Source organism: Dama dama, chromosome 8, assembly GCF_033118175.1.
Source record: "Dama dama isolate Ldn47 chromosome 8, ASM3311817v1, whole genome shotgun sequence".
Lineage (NCBI taxonomy): Eukaryota > Metazoa > Chordata > Mammalia > Artiodactyla > Cervidae > Dama > Dama dama.
The window spans coordinates 16871058-16890371 of record NC_083688.1 but is presented as its reverse complement, the minus strand read 5'-3'; the positions used below and the strand labels follow the sequence as shown (position 1 = coordinate 16890371).

The 19314-nt window shown below is 41.7% G+C and overlaps 1 protein-coding gene across 1 annotated transcript in view; it reads left to right on the top strand.

The window, feature by feature from the left end:
• CAB39 (calcium binding protein 39) overlaps positions 1–19314 on the top strand; it is a 92819-nt gene that overhangs the window by 50358 nt on the left and 23147 nt on the right. The window contains exons 3-4 of the mRNA XM_061148535.1: positions 13473–13637; positions 17591–17709. Coding sequence (XP_061004518.1) covers positions 13473–13637; positions 17591–17709 — 284 coding nt within the window. The remainder of the gene's footprint in view (positions 1–13472; positions 13638–17590; positions 17710–19314) is intronic.

Genomic DNA, 19314 nt, shown 5'->3' with positions numbered 1-19314 from the left:
GTGAATACACCATAGTGTGTACATAGGGTGAATGTTTAAGTGGAATGTTTCCAGCTGGGGCTATTACAAATAAAGCTACTGTGAATATTTTCATAAACGGATTTTGTGTGAACATAACTTTTCTCCCCTCTAGAATAGATGTCCAGGAGTACAGCTCCTGGCTCATACAGTAAGAGCAGGTTTAATTTTAGAAGAAACCACCAGCCTCTTTCCCACTACATTCCACTAGTAGTGTTTCACAGTCATAGATGGGATGAGATGGGAAGTGTTGGACTGCTGGACTTAATGGCAGAATATTAAACTTGGTAAGAGGACTCGGATGACAAGGAAGTCTTAAGATTAAAGAGGAGAGGTAAGATGTGAGACTAAATTTCTGAGGGAGAATTGAAAGGATTTGATGGGTATCCAGAAGGGGATACAGAGGATGAGATGGTTGGATGGCATCACCAACTCAATGGACATGAGTCTGAGCAAAGTTGGGGAGATGGTGAAGGACAGGGAAGCCTGGTGTGCTGAGTTCCATGGAGTTGCAAAGAATTGAACACAACTGAGCAACTGAACGACAACAACAATGTAATTAACTATAGATTCACATAACCTTTGGGCTGTCCTTCTACACACCAGGTGTTTTTCAGAGCGTGAGTCATTAAACCATGTCCCAGGTCAGCCCAGTCCTGGTTTTGTAAATAAAGTTTTATTGAAACTCAGCCATACCCATTCGTTGACACATGGTCTATGGCTGCTTTCCTGGTGCAATGACAGAGTTGAACAGTTGTGACAGAGACCATGTGACCCACAGAAAGACAGTGACATCCTTATTGAAAGAAACTTGATAAGATACTTTTGATGAGGTAGATTACAACAAGGTGCTTATTTTAATTAGAAATTGGAGGTAGGAGTGAGGTGCAGGAAAAGTGTGTTTGTTTTGCTTTTTTTTTTTTTAAGGTTTTTATTTAACCATTAAAAAATTGAAGTATAGTTAATTTACAATGGTTATTTCAGGTGTATACAAAGTGATTCAGTTACATATACATATGTGTGTGTGTGTACATATATTCATATATATTTTTTCAGATTCTTTTCCTTTATAGGTTATTACAAGATTTTGAATATAGTTATCTGTGGTATACAGTAGATCCTTGTTGTTCATATTATATATAGCGGTGTATATATGTTCTTCCCAACTCCTACTAATTTATCCCTCCCCGCTCCTTTCCCATTTGGTAACCATAAGTTTGTGTTCTATGTTTGTAAGTCTATTTCTGTTTTGTAAATAAGTTCATTTATATTATTTTTTCCTATTCCCCATTGAAGTGATATCATGTATTTGTCTTTCTTTGTCTGACTTATTTCACTTAAGGTGATCATCTGTAGGCCTATCCATGTTGCTGCAGATGGCATCATTTCATTCTTTTTTTTGTGGCTGAGTAATATTAATATTTTTGTTTTGCTTGTAAACTTAAATGTTCCACAGATATGCAAAGGGTACCCTGAAGAAGCAAGTTGGCCATGTTTTCCGGTGCTATTTCTACCTTAATCCACTTTTTCAGTTTCACCCTATCCTTATTTATCTATTGGGTCTCTATACAAAATCTTTATTTTGAGAAATGATGGCAGCAGGGTTAGGAAGTATGTTATCAGTGCCCCAAAAAACATTTAAAAACCACGGGTTTGATGACCTCTGACATCTCTTTCAACATTTAAGATATTGTGATTCCATACTGGGCTATCCCTGCAAGTTTAACATATTCAATTCAGAATTCATCTTCTCTGTTCCAGAATTGGTCTCTCTTCCTGACTGCCTAGCTTAAGAAATGTCTTTCTGGCTCAAAACCTTAGAGCATCAGATTCTTTGTCTTTACTTCAGTATCTGCCAAAGTTCTGTTCATTTGAAGTCATTTGGTGAGGAGAGAAGAGGCTGAAATTTGCAACCTCTCACTCTTTGCCTTTTTGTAAGCACTCTGTAGGTAATGTGGGAGTGTGGGTGTTTGGGTACCTGTGTGTGTGCAAGAGATCTGTGCTTCCTTCATTAAGCCTAATAGTTTTATTAATTGATTTCTATATCTATATGAAATACTATATTCTAGTATGTGTTCATTCCAAAAATTAAGGAAGTTCAGCAGAGCATAAAAGGAAAACTAAAGCTCATCCTCAGTCCACTCCTGCATGCAGTGAGGTACTATTAATGTAGTGGGACAGCCTCTCGGATTCTCATTCACATTCTCAGTCTCTCTCTCTCTTTCTGGGGCAGGTCAGTTACTCAGACCGAGGTCGTGTTATTTTAGGTCCTGGTTTGTTTGTTAATTTTAAATCTTTGCACGTCAGTATATATCTACTTAATTGTTTTCAAAGCTTGCCATAATCTTCCATTTTATGGGTACATCATTATATAACTAGTTCAGGGTTTTGGTTTTTTTTGTTGTTGTTGTTGTTTTGCTGCCTCTTGCAGCACATGTGGGATCTAAGTTCCCCGATAGGGAAGTACAGAATCCTAACCCCTGGGCCACCAGGGAATTCCCAGAGATAACTTTTACTTCTGATCTTTCACTGTAGTAAATGACCCTGCTTGTACTTAAATTTCTGTGTAATTATCTGTTTCCCCAGGGTAAATTCCTTAGATGTATAATGGGTGACTCAGAGGAATTGCACATTTTAAAGCTTTTTGGTTTTTTGTTATATTTTACTAAATTGCCCTCCAATAAAGTTGTACCAATTTATTTTTCCTCTACCAATATATCTTCCAGAAGTCTTTGTTTCTGCTAAGAGAGGGAAAATATTTTATCATTTTCAATTCAGTCCAGTCGCTCAGTCATATCTGACTCTTTAGACCCCATGGACTGCAGCACGCCAGGCCCTATCCATCACCAGCTCCCGGAGTTTACTCAGACTCATGTCCATTGAGTCAGTGATGCCATCCAACCATCTCATCCTCTGTTATCCCCTTCTCCTCCTGCCCTCAACCTTTCCCAGCATCACGGTCTTTTTTCAAATAAGTCAGTTCTTTGCAGTTTGTCATTTTAAGCTACTATTATTATATTAGCTTACATTATAAAGTAGTATATCTTCTTTAAGATATCTATTTGTCAAGAATATCTTCTTGTCTTTTAATTTCTGAATTAGCCATGTCTGTACTTCAGCATTTTACTCTTGCTGTGCTTAAGTGTGCAATGAATTAGTAAGTTAGGCTTAACAAGTAACTTTTATCTGTTAAAACTTGGGGCAAAGAGGAGAGCATACCCAGTCTCATACCCCACCAGATAAACCCTGTACCTCCATCTGTGAGTAGACACCTTGTCACCTTTCACCTCCTACCATGAGGCCACTTTGGAGTCTTCTGAGTAGTTGGGCTTTGTTGGGACCAGAAGAGGTGTGGCTGATAAGGACTGTGAGTACTGCAGGGACGTGGTCTGCAAGCACTAGTGGGAGAGTGAGGAATGCCTCTGATGTGAAAATGTTTCTTGCATCACAGCTTTGTATCTGAGTGATTGCCACTGATGATGATAAAATGGTACAGGGATGGGTACTGTGGGAACATGGGGTTCAGCGAAAGAGATTTAATATGACCGCTGAAGTTTTGGAAGTCTTGAAATAGGCCACCATTGTTAGGCTTACTAGTTGCTTTTTTTCTACCTCTTTGTATTTTTTAATGAGAAAGCAGGCAGCAGGGAAGTCTCACAGCCTTACTTCTAACTGGAGGTTATTATGGGCACAGCTCTTAAAACTTTGAAGTATTTACTTGTCTCCTCACCCTGGTATGTAAAGAAGTATGGTCCTGATACTGTTACTAGTGAGGTGAATAGTTGGTATGAACTTTAGAGTATTGGTTGCTACTTAAGTAGATCCTGTACCTTACATTGTTTGATGTAAAAATATTTTTTAAGATACTGATTAGAAATAAAGTTGTTTCCAACTGATTATTTGTGGAAGTCAATGAGGCTTTATGGCATGGGATTAATATGCCTGCCCCCAACCCACCCTACCCAGGCCTTGCCTCTGAGAGGCTCTGCCAAGGCTTAGACCTTTTCCTCTGTGACTCTGCTCAACAGAGGTGTCCCCGAACTCCCACTATATTGCCGCCTAGTAGAATCACACAGGGTAAACCACTTCTCTGAAGCTGCAAGAAAACAACCAGGAACTTAGTTCTGTCTCTCTCACCTAGACAAGTCAGCTGCGAGTACTGTGAGGCACGATCCACATTTTCCAGTCAAGTGAGTGGGCTTATCATGGGAGTAGGGGTGGAGGGCAGTTCTCTCACATGTTTTTCTTCATGACCAGGTATTTATAAAGCAGTTGGCCACTGTTAGTAGTCTATACCCATGAAGCATACTAATACTCTGAGGCTCACTGGCCACATAAGTGTAGCATCTGTGTCTCAGAACACCACATTTTACTGACAAAATGTCCCAGACTGTTAGTTCAGTGTCAACAAAATCATGGAAGTCAAACTGTGTGTCAGTTACTGTCTCGTTCACGTTGGAGGGAGGGAGTAAGCAGGCCCTTTCTGAAGCCCTTGAGTGTTAGGGAAATGAGAGGTGCGGAGGAGGGTAGAGCAGTACAAGGCGGTGGGGAGACAAGGTGGCAACTGCTGCAGCAGGAGGAGAATGGCGGGAGCCAGGACAGGCTCTGGAGGGCAGAGGAGTAGTGCGGGCATCCAGGCCACTTGAGCAGAGACAAAGCCTCCAGGACAAGAGGGCGAGAGTAGAACTGGGAGGACCTTTATTTGGGATTTGACATCTTAAGAAAGGGAATGGTTCCCAGCAGGCATCGGGCCCTGGAGCCTTGCATGAGGCCACACAACTGACAGAGTTGCAAGGACGGGGGGGGCCTTGAGGCAAGGCCAGCCTTGTTTGTGTAGGGGCCTTTTCTCTGGCACCCATACTAAGAACTAAGTAGGAGGGCTGCCTCTAACCTGTGAAGTAAAAGCAAAATAACCAGGTTGTTTAAATTTTAAAACTGACAAAATGAGTACTGCAAAAGAGTACCCTTCCCCAAATGTTAACATTATATTGTAGACTGTCCCTTAATTTGGGTTTGGCTGATATTCCTTATGAGTCAATGTAGGTGATGCCTTTTTTGGCAAGAAAAAAACAAAAGTGATGCCGTGCCCTTTGCAGTGTGCCCTTTCAGGAGGCACATGAGGTCAGTAGCCTCAGTGCTGTTCACAGGTGATCACATGGTTAAAGGGTATCTCCATGTAAAAAGACTGTTTTTGTTACTAGTAAGTCTCAGGGAAGTGAGCATCTTTGTTTAAAAGTCCCCCAAGTGATTCTGTGTATCTCCAGGGTTGAGACAAAGAATGGCACAAATATATCAGGGTGGATTGAGGAAGTTGAAGATGTTTTCAAGTCTTGTCTCAGTATGGGGGAACTGAAGCTAGCTATTCAGATATGGACCAGAGAAAGAGAGCTAAGGTCTCTGGAGGAAAGTGGAACAGTTTTGGAATATTTGCTGCTGGGAGTGGCCAGTTGTGAAATCCATCCAGTTTGAAGGAATGTTTCTGGCTGAGTGAAGGCAGTTGAACAGCATGAATTTTCGTGAACCAGGTGTACACAGATTCCATCACCTTCTCTACCCTGCGGCTAAAGCAGAGAAAGTTTTCAGTAAAGAACATCCAGCGTTGTTTAGGGAAGCAAGAGAACTGGAACTGTGAGCACGGGCAGCCCCGAAACTTGCAGGCTTAGCAAGACAGGTATAAGTGGGATGAAATGTCATGGTGATCTCAGCAGCTTGACAAGGGTACACTTGTGAGGAGCTGTAAGTGTGAATAGCTTACTTAGTAGGTGTGAGGGGACAAGCTGGGAGGTGGCAGATAAGGCGGATGTGGTCAGAGAGGCAGAGAACATGTGGGCAGAATGCAGGCTGGCCAGACAGCGGGCGCTGGGCAGGGTCCCTAATGTGAACGCTGATGAAGGGAACCAAGTGAAATGTAAACGAGAACAGCTAAGTTAATTTATTCTGTACGTGGCATCTTCATTAAGTAAATTCTTACTGCATCGCCTTTTCTGGTGAAACACTTCATAAGCTTTTGAAATCATGTTTAGTGTAATATATGCTCATTTTTATTTCTTTTTAAAGCTTTTTTTAAAAAAAATCAACTTGTAATTTATCTATGTAACGGGGAACAGAAATTACACAAATGGTTGAAATATGCATAAAATTAGAAGTCATTAATTGAGATATGAACTTGATTATTCTCATGTATCAGGGCTGTTAATAACAGTAAAGCTGATGAATTTTAGGGAATTCCTGGTGGTCCAGTGGTCAGGACCCAGTGCTTTCACTGCTGAGGGCACGGATTTGATTGCTGGTTGGGAGCGAGGCCAAAAAAATAAAACTTTAAAAGTTGGTGATTTTTAGTTTTTCTTTTATATCATGCTGCTGATTATCCTATGTGGATGGTGACTAACCATGGAAGTACTCAGGTTTGGAAGTCTCTTGTCCCCAGTGCCATTCTCTACTTGGGAGTAGTTTGAGTCAACCTTTTATCTGTTAAGCCCTATTCTAGTCTTCAGCTTTTTATTTGGCAGTTTTTCAAGGTGTGATTGGTAGACCTATTTACATATGTTGAGCTATATACTTAGTTATTTGTTAGAAATCTTAAAAATGTAGGGAGGGGTGTCGTGTGGGGAGGAGTGAAAGAGAGAAATAGAAGCAGAAGTCAGAAAAGGCAGTTGTTACAAATATAGTGAATACTTGGATCTATTTCTCCCATTTCCTTTGTTATTTTGCTCTTTAAAAAATTAAAATGTGAGTTGTAAACCATTCAGACATATCTGAAATACAGCAGGTGCGAAGTAGAGGATTCTTCCCTTCGCCCTAGGCAGCCGGTGCTCAGTCTGGTGTGTGTTCTCCCAGACTGTTGCCTTGGAGGAAACAGGGAGCCGGGTCCCTTGCTCACCACTATCTCTGCCTGGTAGGTTCCCTTCACTTTCTTGGTGAGATGCTACAAAGTGTCCTTCCTTCAGGTCCCTGTATCTGCGCTTCGTTTTAAGAGGAATTCCTTGATTTTTATGGTGTGAGAACAGCACGTTTCCCTACCTCCAGTGTCCGTCCGCATTTTATATCCAGCGATCACGTGCGCTCATGTTCAGACACTAGTCAGGTGTGTATGGAGCCTCTGCAAGAATGGGGCTTCTGATGGGGCAGGAGGAAGCTGACATGAACTGGAAATCACAGGGGAGAGCAGAGTTGCATGCATCCGTGCTGCTGCTGCTAAGTCACTTCAGTCATGTCCGACTCTGTGCGACCCCATAGACGGCAGCCCACCAGGCTCTGCCATCCCTAGGATTCTCCGGGCAAGAACACTGGAGTGGGTTGCCATTTCCTTCTCCAGTGCATGAAAGTGAAAAGTGAAAGTGAAGTCGCTCAGTCGTGTCCGACCCTTGGAGACCCCATGGACTGCAGCCTACCAGGCTCCTCTGTCCATGGGCTTTTCCAGGCAAGAGTACTGGAGTGGGGTGCCATTGCCTTCTCCACCATGCGTCTGTGAGAGACACTGAAAAAGCGGCAGGAGGGTGGAGGACGGAACTGACTCAGACTTCTCTGAGGAGCTGACCAGAGCCACGCAGTGAAGGGGGAGTGGGAGTTGGCTAGCAGGTGGGGCACCATGTGAGTGCAAAGAACATTGTGGGCTCAGGAAACTTTGTGCACAGGGACACTGAAAGGGGCCCAGTGTGACCAGAGCCTTGGTGTGTGGGTAGTGGGGAGGGATTGTAGTGCAGGGTCAGGGCACAGGGCACACGTCCACCATACAGGGTTTTAGGGGCCACGTCCAAAGGGAATTTTCTGCATCGTAAGAGCAATAGGTAATTGAAATATTTTAAACACAAAGATTTAAGCATTTTAAGAGCTAGTCAGAAATTGTCATCATTTTGTATTGTGAAAAGTTCGTTCTGGTTGTGATGTGGAGAACAGACTGTAGGGAATTCAAGTCAGTAGGCTACTTAGTAGTCCAGACAGGAGTTATGGGGACTCCAGCTTGAATGGTGATGTGGGGTCTAAATGGATGGATTTTAGAGATTTTGTGATAAATGAGAGGTTGAGGCAGGGCGCTGAAGAGGAAAGAGTCAAGGATGAATCTTAAATTTCTCATACGTTATAAGAACATCATTAGTGGTATCTCATTCCCTGAAATAGGGAACAAGGGAAGAACACCAGGCTTTGGGGCAAGACCGTGAGTTCTGCTCTCGATGCGTTAGATCTGAGGTACTTGGAGACATCCAGGTAGAGACACTTGGAGTAGTAGACACTGTGAGTAAACTGCTTAACACGCTAGGAAGAGAACTAAATTAGAGATAGGAATCTGAGGCATCGCATTTAGGTGTTAATTAAAGTTGTGGGTGTGGATGAGGTCACTTTCGGAGATATGATAGAATAAGAAGAAGAGGGCCTTGTACTCTGCTTGGAGATAGTCCCAGTATTTAAATGACCCACTCAAGAAGGGTGAGCCAAACGGGAGACAGGAAGACAAGAAAAGAGGGCGTTGGTAAGTCACGGAGCACAGGGAGGCGCAGTTTTAAAAGAAGGGTGTCATCAACAGCTTCAAATGCTGCCAAGAGCTCACATGTGATGAAGACTAAAAATTGTATTTAATGGCAGGCGGGTCCTTGGTGGCTGTCTGAAAGCTGTGAAGTACTAGCTATAGAAGCCACGTGGGATTGGGCTGAAGAGTGAATAGGAAAGAGAGAAAGAGATGTGGACTGTAACAGACACAAGGAGACATTTTGAGAGATTTAATTATGGGTGGGCAGTAGCTGGGGGGCGGGGGCTTATGGGGTCAAAGGAGAGCTTCTTTAATTTTGTTAATGGGAATCTAGATCATATTTAAAGTCGAGTTTGGGAGAGTCAAGTGAGAGGGGAGTTGACTATATGAGCTGATAAGATAACAGACAGGATGGATGAGATCCTGAGAAGGGAGGAGGTGAGCAGAATTCAGAAGCCAGGAAGGTTAGTATAGGTAGATGAGTATAATGGTTAGCAGAGGAGAAAATTGGATGTTGTTTTTCTCCCCCTTGTGATTAGGTGATAGTGTCTTCTGCTGAAAGGGAAGAAGCAGGTTTTATGTGTGAATCCAAGGGTGTTTCATCATAGGAGCATCTGTTTCCTTGCTTCTCTCTACTGTCTTTTAAAAACAGCTTTGTTCAGATATAACTTGCATATCACACAGTTCACCCATCTAAAGTATACAGTTCAGTAGTTCTTATTCACAGGTAATATGCAACCACAAACAACCACAGTCAATTTTAGAAATTTCATTACCTCAAAAAGAAACCCCATACCTTTAACTATTCACTCCCCCTTCCCCCAACTTAGTGAATACTTCATTTTTGCTATCGGAAAGCAGAGAGTACAGTCTGAATTCAGATTTAAAATCATATCATGGTTTCAAAGCAGAGTATAAACTGAGACATATGAAGGGTTATTAAGAGCCTCAAAACTTTGATCTAGTCAGAGAAGCAGAGAAGGCTAAGCTCTACTCCTTAGAGTCAGTAGGTAAATTCAGCAGATAATATACTCAGAAAATCTACTAAATGTCAAATTATTCCCTGTCAAAGAGAATCATCTTAAGAATAAAGATTAATGAAGTGAAATTGAAAAGGCAACACATAATTAGATTATAAGAGAACATTTACTGTTGAGAAATGATTTTTATCTCCTGGCCCAAAAAAAGTACATTCTAGTTACTTAAAATTTATATATGGGATAATGACGAACTGGTGTCAGATCTAAGACATTATTAGCAGGATACAGTAGTAACAGCAGACTGGAAAATGTAAAGATTTAGTTAATGTTGATAAATAAGGATTCATAATGGGATTATTAGGAAGATACAGCATTTAGAAAATAAAGCAGTATAGTAGTCAGTAAAAATCAGCATACAGTTAAGTAAAGAGATATTGACAAATTAACTTTATTTCCTTATATTCAGGAAATGTGGAGGAAAAGTGTATTCTTATTTTATCAAAGTATTTAACAGAAAGCCTTTTGAATATGATTTGGAAATAAATATAGATGTTAAGTGGCTGAGCAGCCATGCCCAGAGATGATTAGTAGATCATTACTGAAAGGAGCGTGATAATTCAAAGGCATACTGTTAGTCTCCATTCGGTTACTTCCGTTTCAGCATTTTGGACAACGATAAGGCCATGGGAGGCACGCCTACCTATCACATTTTCAGGTGATACAAAGATGAGAGCAAGAGCTGACATTTTGGATGTCCTTCACAGTCTGGAACAGTGTTGACTGATGGGCTGGTAATGAGATTAAATTAAATAGTGAGAAGAGTTAAAGCTATCATTGCAGTGTTATTCAAAGAACAGGCTTTGAATGAATAATTGCAAAAATCCTTAAAGGAGCCCTGAACTACATTACATTTGCCACATTTGCAGGGAAGTGGTGGTCTGGTGTCTTCTCCATCATTCCATCAGGATGGAGTTGGAGCATTAGTCCTGCCTTTCTGGGAAGGATAATTAAGGAAGTTGACAGGAGGTTTTTCTGGAGATTCTCTATTTAGGAGAGAGAGGCAAGCTGTTCTCAGTAGTTTTCATGTGGAAGAAAAGTTCGGGTACTGCCATATCTGCCTTGCAGACCCAGGACCAGCAGACACTATAGTGAGGCAGTGTTTGTCTCAACTGTAAAATTTTCTAACAGCTTTCTGTTTCTAAAGTCTGCTATTACTATATTTCTAGATGCTGGAAATACTTAAGGTGAAGCAATGTGATCATTTGGTAAGAAGATTAGAAGGTTCTAAAAGGGAGTACCATGGACATAGATGATTCTTTAGGTACCATGAAGTGCTGATGCCCTCTGAATCTGTGCTAAGTAATCTCCCTGAAGTGTATTTCTGGTCATAAATATTTGTTTATTTAGCTTTTTTATAGCCTTTATGTTTTTCACATAATTTGAATATTCTACTTTGTTGGCTTATTAGCTACGACTGTTTTGGTTTTCTTCACTGTGTGTGTGTTTTTTGGGTGTCTTTTTTAGGACTTACAGTGTATGCTTTTTTAACTTGTGGTTTTTCTTCAAGAAATACTATACTGCTTCATGTACCTCTTCGAGCTATTGTTACCGCATATTCTTGTTCTATATATACAGCATAACCCCAGAAGACAATTGTGTTGTTGTTGTGTTAGTCACTCAGTCATGTCCAACTGTTTGTGACCCCATGAACTATAGCCCACCAGACTCCTCTGTCCATGGAATTCTCCAGGCAAGAATACTGGAGTGGGTAGCCATTCCCTTTTTAGGGGAACTTCCTGACCCAGGGATGGGACCCGGGTCTCCTGCATTGCAGGGAGATTCTTTACTGTCTGAGCCACCAGGGGAGGCCCTTACATATGTCATAAACCCAGAATACAATTGTTTATACTTTAAACAAATGATACTTTAAGCATCATTTTTTTTAAGTTATCTTTTAAAGACTTTTTTAATAATGGAAAAATCTTTTAAATTTATCCACATCTCTATTTCCAGTGCTCTTCATTCTTTTCTGTATACAGATTCTCATCTTGAATCTCCAACACTTCCTATAATGCAGGACTGCTGGTGACAAAATCTGTCAGCTTTTCTGTCTTAAAAACTCATTTCACAATGACAGTTTAGTAACTTTAATGATGTTCCTCAACTGTCTTTTGACTTGCATCATTTTTGTCAAATCTGTTGTCAGTTTTTGATTCTTTGTCCGTAATGTTTTCCCCCCCTCTGGTTGCTTTTAAGATTTTTTCTTCACTGAGTTTAAGCAATCTGATTGTTTTCTCTGTTTCTTGTGCTTAGGATTTTTTTTTTTTTTTAACTTCTTGGCTCCATGGGATTATAGTTTTCATCAAATTGGGAGAATTTTCAGCCATTGTGTGTTCACATGTTTTGTCTGTCCCTCCCCCTCCTTTGGGGACTATAGCTGCACATGTATTGGGTAGACCAAAAAGTTCATTTGGGTGTTCCTGTACCTTCTTACAGAAAAATCTGAACAAACTTTTGGCCAACCCAGTATTAGACTGCCCGCAGTCATCCTGTAGCTGACTAATGTGCTTTTTCCCTCCCTCTCTTTGTGTTTCATTTTGGATAGCTTTTATTGCTCTGTCTTCCTATTTACTAACCATTTCTTCCTAATCTGCTATTAATCCCATCTAGTGTAATTTTTGTTTCAGAAATTGTAGTTTTTAAGTGTTTAATTTTGGTATTTTTTTAATGCCTTCTGTATCTTTACTTAACATGCTCATTTTTTTCCTGAACATACTGTCTGTAGTTCTAGTAACTTTTAGTGTCCTTGTGTAATTTCTACCATCGGGGTCACTTTGCAGAGCTGTTACTCTTGACTGTTTTTTCTCCCCATTATTGGTTGTATTTTCCAGTTTTGATTCTTTGCAGGCTGGCTTTTGAGTTTTGTTGGAGAGCAGAGTTTAGTCCCAGGCTCATTTTTTATAACAGCAGAGACAAAACCCTTGGGGAGCTCTGCTTGATGCCTGTGACATGAGGTTTTTCCATCACATTGATTGGAGCCTTGCATGAGCTCCGTGACTGTTCCCTGGCGGTGAGTACTTTCCTCACATGCATGTGTTTACCAGTGCTCAGCTGGAGAAGCAGGCAAGCCTTTTGTAGGTCTCTAACACTCTTCAGTGGAGCTCACCTCTCTGGTCTTTACCCAGAAAAGGGACCAAGGCTCCTTGTCCTCCACAGATTCCCAGCTCTGTCTGCTCACATGTCCTCCCTGTGTGGTGGTCTAGCAGTGAGCTAGGGCAGTCATGAGGGTCACTTCATTTGTTTCCCTTCTCTCTGGGATCGCTCTCCTGTGCTGCCTGAAGTTCAGTGTTTAAAATTAATTATGTGATAGATTTTCTCCCATTTTTTAATCTTTTTCATGGGGATAAGTAAATCTGACCCTTGTTTTGATCTTGGCCAAAGTAGAAGCTTTTTAGCGACTTGTAATATGTTGCTGACGTTTTAGCTTTGCATTCAGAGCCTCTTTTGGCGTCGTTTCTTCTACCACTCCCTCTCCTGTTGCTCCCTCCACAGCTGTTCTCTGCCTGTCCCTCATCCCCAGCTCGTGCCTGCCTTCCCCTCAGCCTGCTTCTCCCCAGCCGGTTCTTGCTTGCCAGTGTCTTTCCGTCCTCAGGTCAGCTCTGCCTCTTCCGTGTGGTTCCTCAGGTCAGCTCTGCCTCTTCCGTGTGGTGTCCCTCCCATTTGAGCAGAACTGAGCCCATTTTCCCTGCTGTCTTTCTGCTCTCACAGCCTTGTTCTCGGTGTTGAGGTGTACAGGTTGTGAAGCTGCTGCCTTCCCTGTTGAGCACACACGTCAGTCCCCACGTGTGCACACACGTGCAGTGCTTTACTGCTGAGGGCGGAGGGGGGGGTGCCCACCTTTGTGTCCCTTCTGTGGGTGTGTAATACATAGAGAAGGTATTGAGCAAATGTAGGTGTGTTAGTTATGTTTATTAAAATGAATTGTTCTTCTCCTCTTCCCCCACAATCAGGCTACAGAAGAAGTTTCCAAGAACCTGGTTGCCATGAAGGAAATTCTGTATGGCACAAACGAGAAGGAGCCGCAGACAGAGGCAGTGGCGCAGCTCGCTCAGGAGCTGTATAACAGTGGGCTCCTCAGCACCCTGGTAGCTGATTTGCAGCTCATTGACTTTGAGGTAAGAATCAGTTTTTTATTTTTCAAAAACACTAACCATTTATAGTCCTTTTCCTATGCTCTCTCTTCTGAAATGTTTGAAGATTCTTGTTCGGCTCTTGGCTCGGGGGTACTGACCAGTAAGCATGTCCGGGCTGCCTGCCTAATTAGTGGGGCTAGGTCAGGAACTCAAGCGTATTGCAGACTTAGGCCATGTCTTTCCCCCTTCTTTGACGACATCGTATATGAAGTTTCTTAGGTATTTGTTATACCCTTTCATTCAGGTATATTTATTAAATAGATGCTGTTTTACATAATTCACTGGTCCTTGGCTCTCAATAAATAATCTAAAGAAGACCATAGAATGTTAGAATTTTTGAGGTAGATAAGATCTTGCGTGCATGCTAAGTTGCTTCAGTTGTGTCTGACTCTGCTACCCTGTGGACCGTGCGCCTCCAGGCTCCTCTGTCCATGGGGCTCTCTAGGCAAGAATACTGGAATGGGTTGCCATGCGCTCCTCCAAGGATCTTCCCTACCCAGGGATCGAATCTGGGTCTCTTAAACACCTCCTGCGTTGGCAGGTGGGTTCTTCATCACTAGCGCCACCCAGGAATCCCCAGATAAGATCTTAGAGAACATCTAGTTTTTTTGTTTATTTGTTGCTTTAACCTGCTGAAAACTCATTATAGTAGAGATTATGTATGTTTTGTTTGCATGGCACTGCTTTTAAATATTTAAATTAGGATACCATTAAAACAGCAGGAGATTTTATACACAATTTGGAATTTCTGGCTTCCCTTGAAAAATCTGGCAGCATGGGGCCTGTAGCCCTGCATGGCCCCTCAGCCTGTGACATGGGCATCCGTACTCGGGCATGCCTCAGACGGCGCAGCTTGCTTTTCTACTGCAGGCCTGCTGCACTCGTTTATATTTCCTGCTCATCCCTGGTCAGCACTTGATATTGTTGCCCAAGTCTATACAGCCAAATCAGGCCATGCTAGATATTTAGTGTATTTATTAGTGAGAAGAATGGCCCTTGATAACAGTCTTGAGAAAACTCGTCTGAGAAGCATATAATGAAGGGCTCTGGCATGGTCATGAGCAGTCCACTCTTTGATGCTCTGTTACGGGTGTGCTTTGTTTAAACCCCAGTATTTATCATCCTGAGGGGTTGGATGTCTGTGCCCGTTCAGTTCAGTTGCTCAGTCGTGTCCAACTCTTTGTGACCCTGTGGACTGCAGGACACCAGGCCTCCCGGTCCATCACCAACTCCCCAAGTTTACTCACACTCACTTCCATTGAGTCGGTGATGCCATCCAGCCATCTCATCCTCTATTGTCCCCTTCTCCTCCTGCCTTCAATCTTTCCCAGCATCAGGGTCTTTTCAAATGAGTCAGTTCTTCAAATCAGGTGGCCAAAGTATTGAAGCTTCAGCTACAGCATTAGTCCTTCCAATGAATAGTCAGAATTGATTTCCTTTAGGATGAACTGGTTGGATCTCTTTGCAGCTCAAGGGACTCTCAAGAGTCTTTTGCAACACCACAGTTCAAAAGCATCAATTCTTCAGCACTCAGCTTTCTTTTTAGTCCAACTCTCACATCTATACATGACTACTGGAAAAACGATAGCTTTGACTAGATGGACCTTTGTCTGTTTAGGTACTTGGAAAACCAGGGGAGAAAATGACAGACATCTATAACCAGGTTCAGGCTTCCCAGGTGGCACTAATGGTAAAGAACCTGTCTGCCAATGCAGGAGACATAAGAGGAGTGGGTTTGATCCCTGTGTCAGAAGATCCCCTGGAGGAGGGCATGGCAACCTGTTCCAGTATTCTTGGCCTGGAGAATCCCAAGGACAGAGGAGCCTGGTGGGCTACAGTCCATAGGGTTGCAAAGAGTCAGACATTACTGAAGTGACTTAGCATGCACATATAGCCACATTCAGTTTTGGAGAAGGTTGAAGAAAGTGTGGTTCTTAGGTTACTTGAGTGTACTAATTAAAAGAGGACAAAATTTATTTCTATCTTTTAGAACAGACAGAAGAACTTCCCTGGTGGTTCAGTGGTTAAGGCTTTGCCTTGCAATGCAGGGGCTGTGGGTTCAATCCCTGGTTAGGGAGCTAAGATCTCTTACATGCCTGGCGGCCAAAAAACCAAAACATAAAACAGAAGCAATAATGTAACAAACCCAAAGTTTCTTTAATGGACCACATCAAAAAACTCTTTACCAAAAAGAAAGAACAGAACTATGATATTTTCATTTACGTAGCTGATTTCATATATTTTTCATAGAGTGTCAAATTCCAGCAACAATTTTTATTTCCACAGCAAAGGTGGGGATGCGTTGGGACCATCCAGTTCCTCCTCCTTTGTCTGCCCAACCTACTCCCCAGCCTGGATCCTGATCTTAATATTCATTTGGGATTTTAGAGACATAAATTTAAAAGAAATGTTTGCCCTTAAGACTGGTTTTCAAGATTGCGGTTACTACCCCTAACCTAGCACAGACCCCAGGATGATCTCAGTGCTGGAAAGCTTTAATGTTTCCCTCACTCCCCTGCAGACTTGTCAGCCTTGTAACAAGTGACTATTCTGAAACTCACTTCTTCATTTGTTACTTCCTTGTGCAGCTTTCTTATCAAGACAGTTTCACTATATGAAGTTAACAACCACCTATTTTGTTTAGCAAAGTACAGTGGTGGAACTCTGAACTATTGAGTCATGTGATACTTAGTACCTTAACTGTTAATCGATATAAAATTTTTCCCAAGTAGACTTTGTTTAATAGGAGGAGATGGGGAATTCCCTGGTGGTCCAGTAGTTAGGACTCTGCACTTTCACTATAAAGAGCTCGGTTCAGTCCCTGGTCAGGGAGGTAAGATCCTGCAAGCCACAAGCTGTGCTGCCCACCCCCCCCCCCCCCCCCCGCCAAAAAAAAAATAGCAGGCTATGTCTACATGCCATTAAAGCTCAACTTCTTACAGAATTCTTTCATTTTTATTATAATAGCAGAATACAATTTCTCCTCCTTCCATCACTGTTAAAAGGAAGCTGCATGTATTGTTTTTAATACGAGCATCCTATTTGAAGCTGCTTGCTCCCTTTGGATGGGAATCAGATCCCTGAACAATGTAAGCATATAGCAAGGTTTTGTTTTTCATACCTGAGTCAGCATCATTCTGAGAATTAGAAATCACTGAAAATTATGTGTAGTTGAGATTTCACTTTGTCAGCACATTATTCATGTCAAAAATATTTCACTACTAGAACTTGGAAATATAAAGGAAAAAATAAAATTCAGTGTCTATGAATGTTTTAAAGTCAGATACTCAGTCCTAATTATAAATACACAGACCCATGATTTGAGTTTATTTGGGAGGGTGGATGGGCATTGGGTATTTAATCAGTATGTTGATTTGAGTTTATCTGGCAATGTGGATGGGCGTTTGGGTATTTAGTCAGTAACTTGATTTGAGTTTATTTGGGATCGTGAACGGTCTCTGCGTCTTTAGTCACTACCTTGATTTGAGTTCTGTTTGGGAGCGTGGAGGGCATTGGGTGTTTAGTCAGTACCTTGATTTGAGTTTATTTGGGATCGTGAACGGTCATTGGGTATTTAGTCAGTACCTTGATTTGAGTTCTGTTTGGCAGCGTGGAGGGCATTGGGTATTTAGTCAGTACCATGATTTGAATTTATCTGGGAGCGTGGACAGGCATTGAGTATTTAGTCAGTATCTTTATTTGAGTTTATCTGGGAATGTGGACAGGCATTGGGTGTTTAGTCAGTACCTTGATTTGAGTTTATCTGGGAGCATGGACGGGCGTTGGGTATTTAGTCTGTAGCTTGATTTAAGTTTATCTGGGAGTGGGGACAGGCATTGGGTGTTCAGTCAGTACCTTGATTTGCATTTATCTGGGAGTGTGGATGGGCATTGGGTATTTAGTCAGGCATTTTGCTATTTTTGTCTCCCTAATAGGGCAAGAAAGACGTGGCTCAAATTTTCAACAACATTCTCAGAAGACAAATTGGTACAAGAACTCCTACTGTTGAATACATCTGCACCCAGCAGAATATTTTGTTCATGTTGTTGAAAGGGTATGTATAATATAATAAAATTGATATTTTTTACTTGAAAAATAAAAAGGGAAAGATGATTGTGGGCAAAAGCAGGATGGTGAATGTGGGAAAGCATTTTCTCTGTAGTTCCATCAACTCCTTTTCCGGTAGTTCTTGATTACATTTCCCCCCTTAAAATTCAACCTGTGAGCTAAACAGAATTTGAAGATGCCCAGGGGATTTTAAAGTTAGTGACTTATGAGCCTTAAAATCTCAAACCTCAAGAAAAAAATAAGTCCTCTGTGGTCTTTTTTCTGTTCTCTAAGATGTAAAAACCTTAATTGTATGAAATAGCAGCTAAATAAGTTACCATATACTTAAAGACCTCTTCTTTGGACGTACACGCATGCTGTATGACAGTAAGGGCTGCCTAGTAAATGGAGCGTGGATGCTGTTGCACTTGGCCTTGTTCAGTCAGCAACAACAAAGTACGTGTTTATGATGTACTTCCATTGCTTTACACCTGTGTGTGTCCACCCACTAACCCACTTAGTTTGGTAATCCACAGTGCATCTTCCTGGCATTACTGCTGAACTGAGTAGTCATTTATCTTTGGATAGATGTCAGTTTCCAAAAATAAAAAACCAAAAAAAGCCTTAAAATTGAAACTTTTTTTTTTTAATCCTCCTCTCCCTCATCACTGATTGGCAAGGTAGCCTCCTGTTGTTTCACACCAGGGTTGTTTGCCAGCTCTGGGTACGTGTGCAGTGGCAGGGTTCTGTTAAATTGGTGGGCAAGCGTTTTATTGGCATGACTGTTGGCGTGAATCAGCTTGCTTTCCTACCTCAGCCTTATAGCTTGCCTCACTCTGATTCATATCTCTCTGGTTTAACACTTCCTCCAAGTTCAGACTTGTTTAGACAGAGCATGCGTCAGTGCCTGTGTTGGATGCCAGCATTCCATTTCCTTCTTTCTAGTTCTAACTATCTATGTTGCTTCTTCAGATGATGCTGTACGGAATTTTTGGCATCCAGTATTTTGTTGTATCAATCCAGAGCTGCCTGTATGAACATGTAGTGAGTAGTCTGAAATTTTGGTGTTCTTGGAGCAGCTTCCGGATGCCTGTGTGTATTTTTAAAGCCAATATTCCTTTTTCCATAGAAAGCAGTGGTTATTAAAATCTGTGAATTAGTTAGCTCTGCCTGGATTTACTGTGACCAGAGGTATGATAGGAACATTGCTGAATGTCATGTAACACTTTTGAGGCACTATTTAAAGAAAGGTTTAAAGATCCTCAACTGAGCTGGCCAGAGCAGAAACCTCATCTTAGGGAGGTGATGAGAAGCAGCATGGAGAAGCCACTGGTGTTGGGACTTCACTCCACCCCTTTTAGTTTTTATTGTGGAAAATATACATAAACTGGGGGATAATATAGCAAGCCCTTTCCTAGCCATGACCAAGCTTCAGCAATTATTAACATATTGTTGATATTTAACAAATTATTAACATTCCTGTTTCGTCTATTTCTTGCCTCCTGTTTTTCCTCCTCACGTACAACGTCACTTCCGTGTCATAATCATAATATCACTTAAAAACCTAAGCATAATATAATACCCAGTCAGTGTTTAGATTTCCTTGATTTCC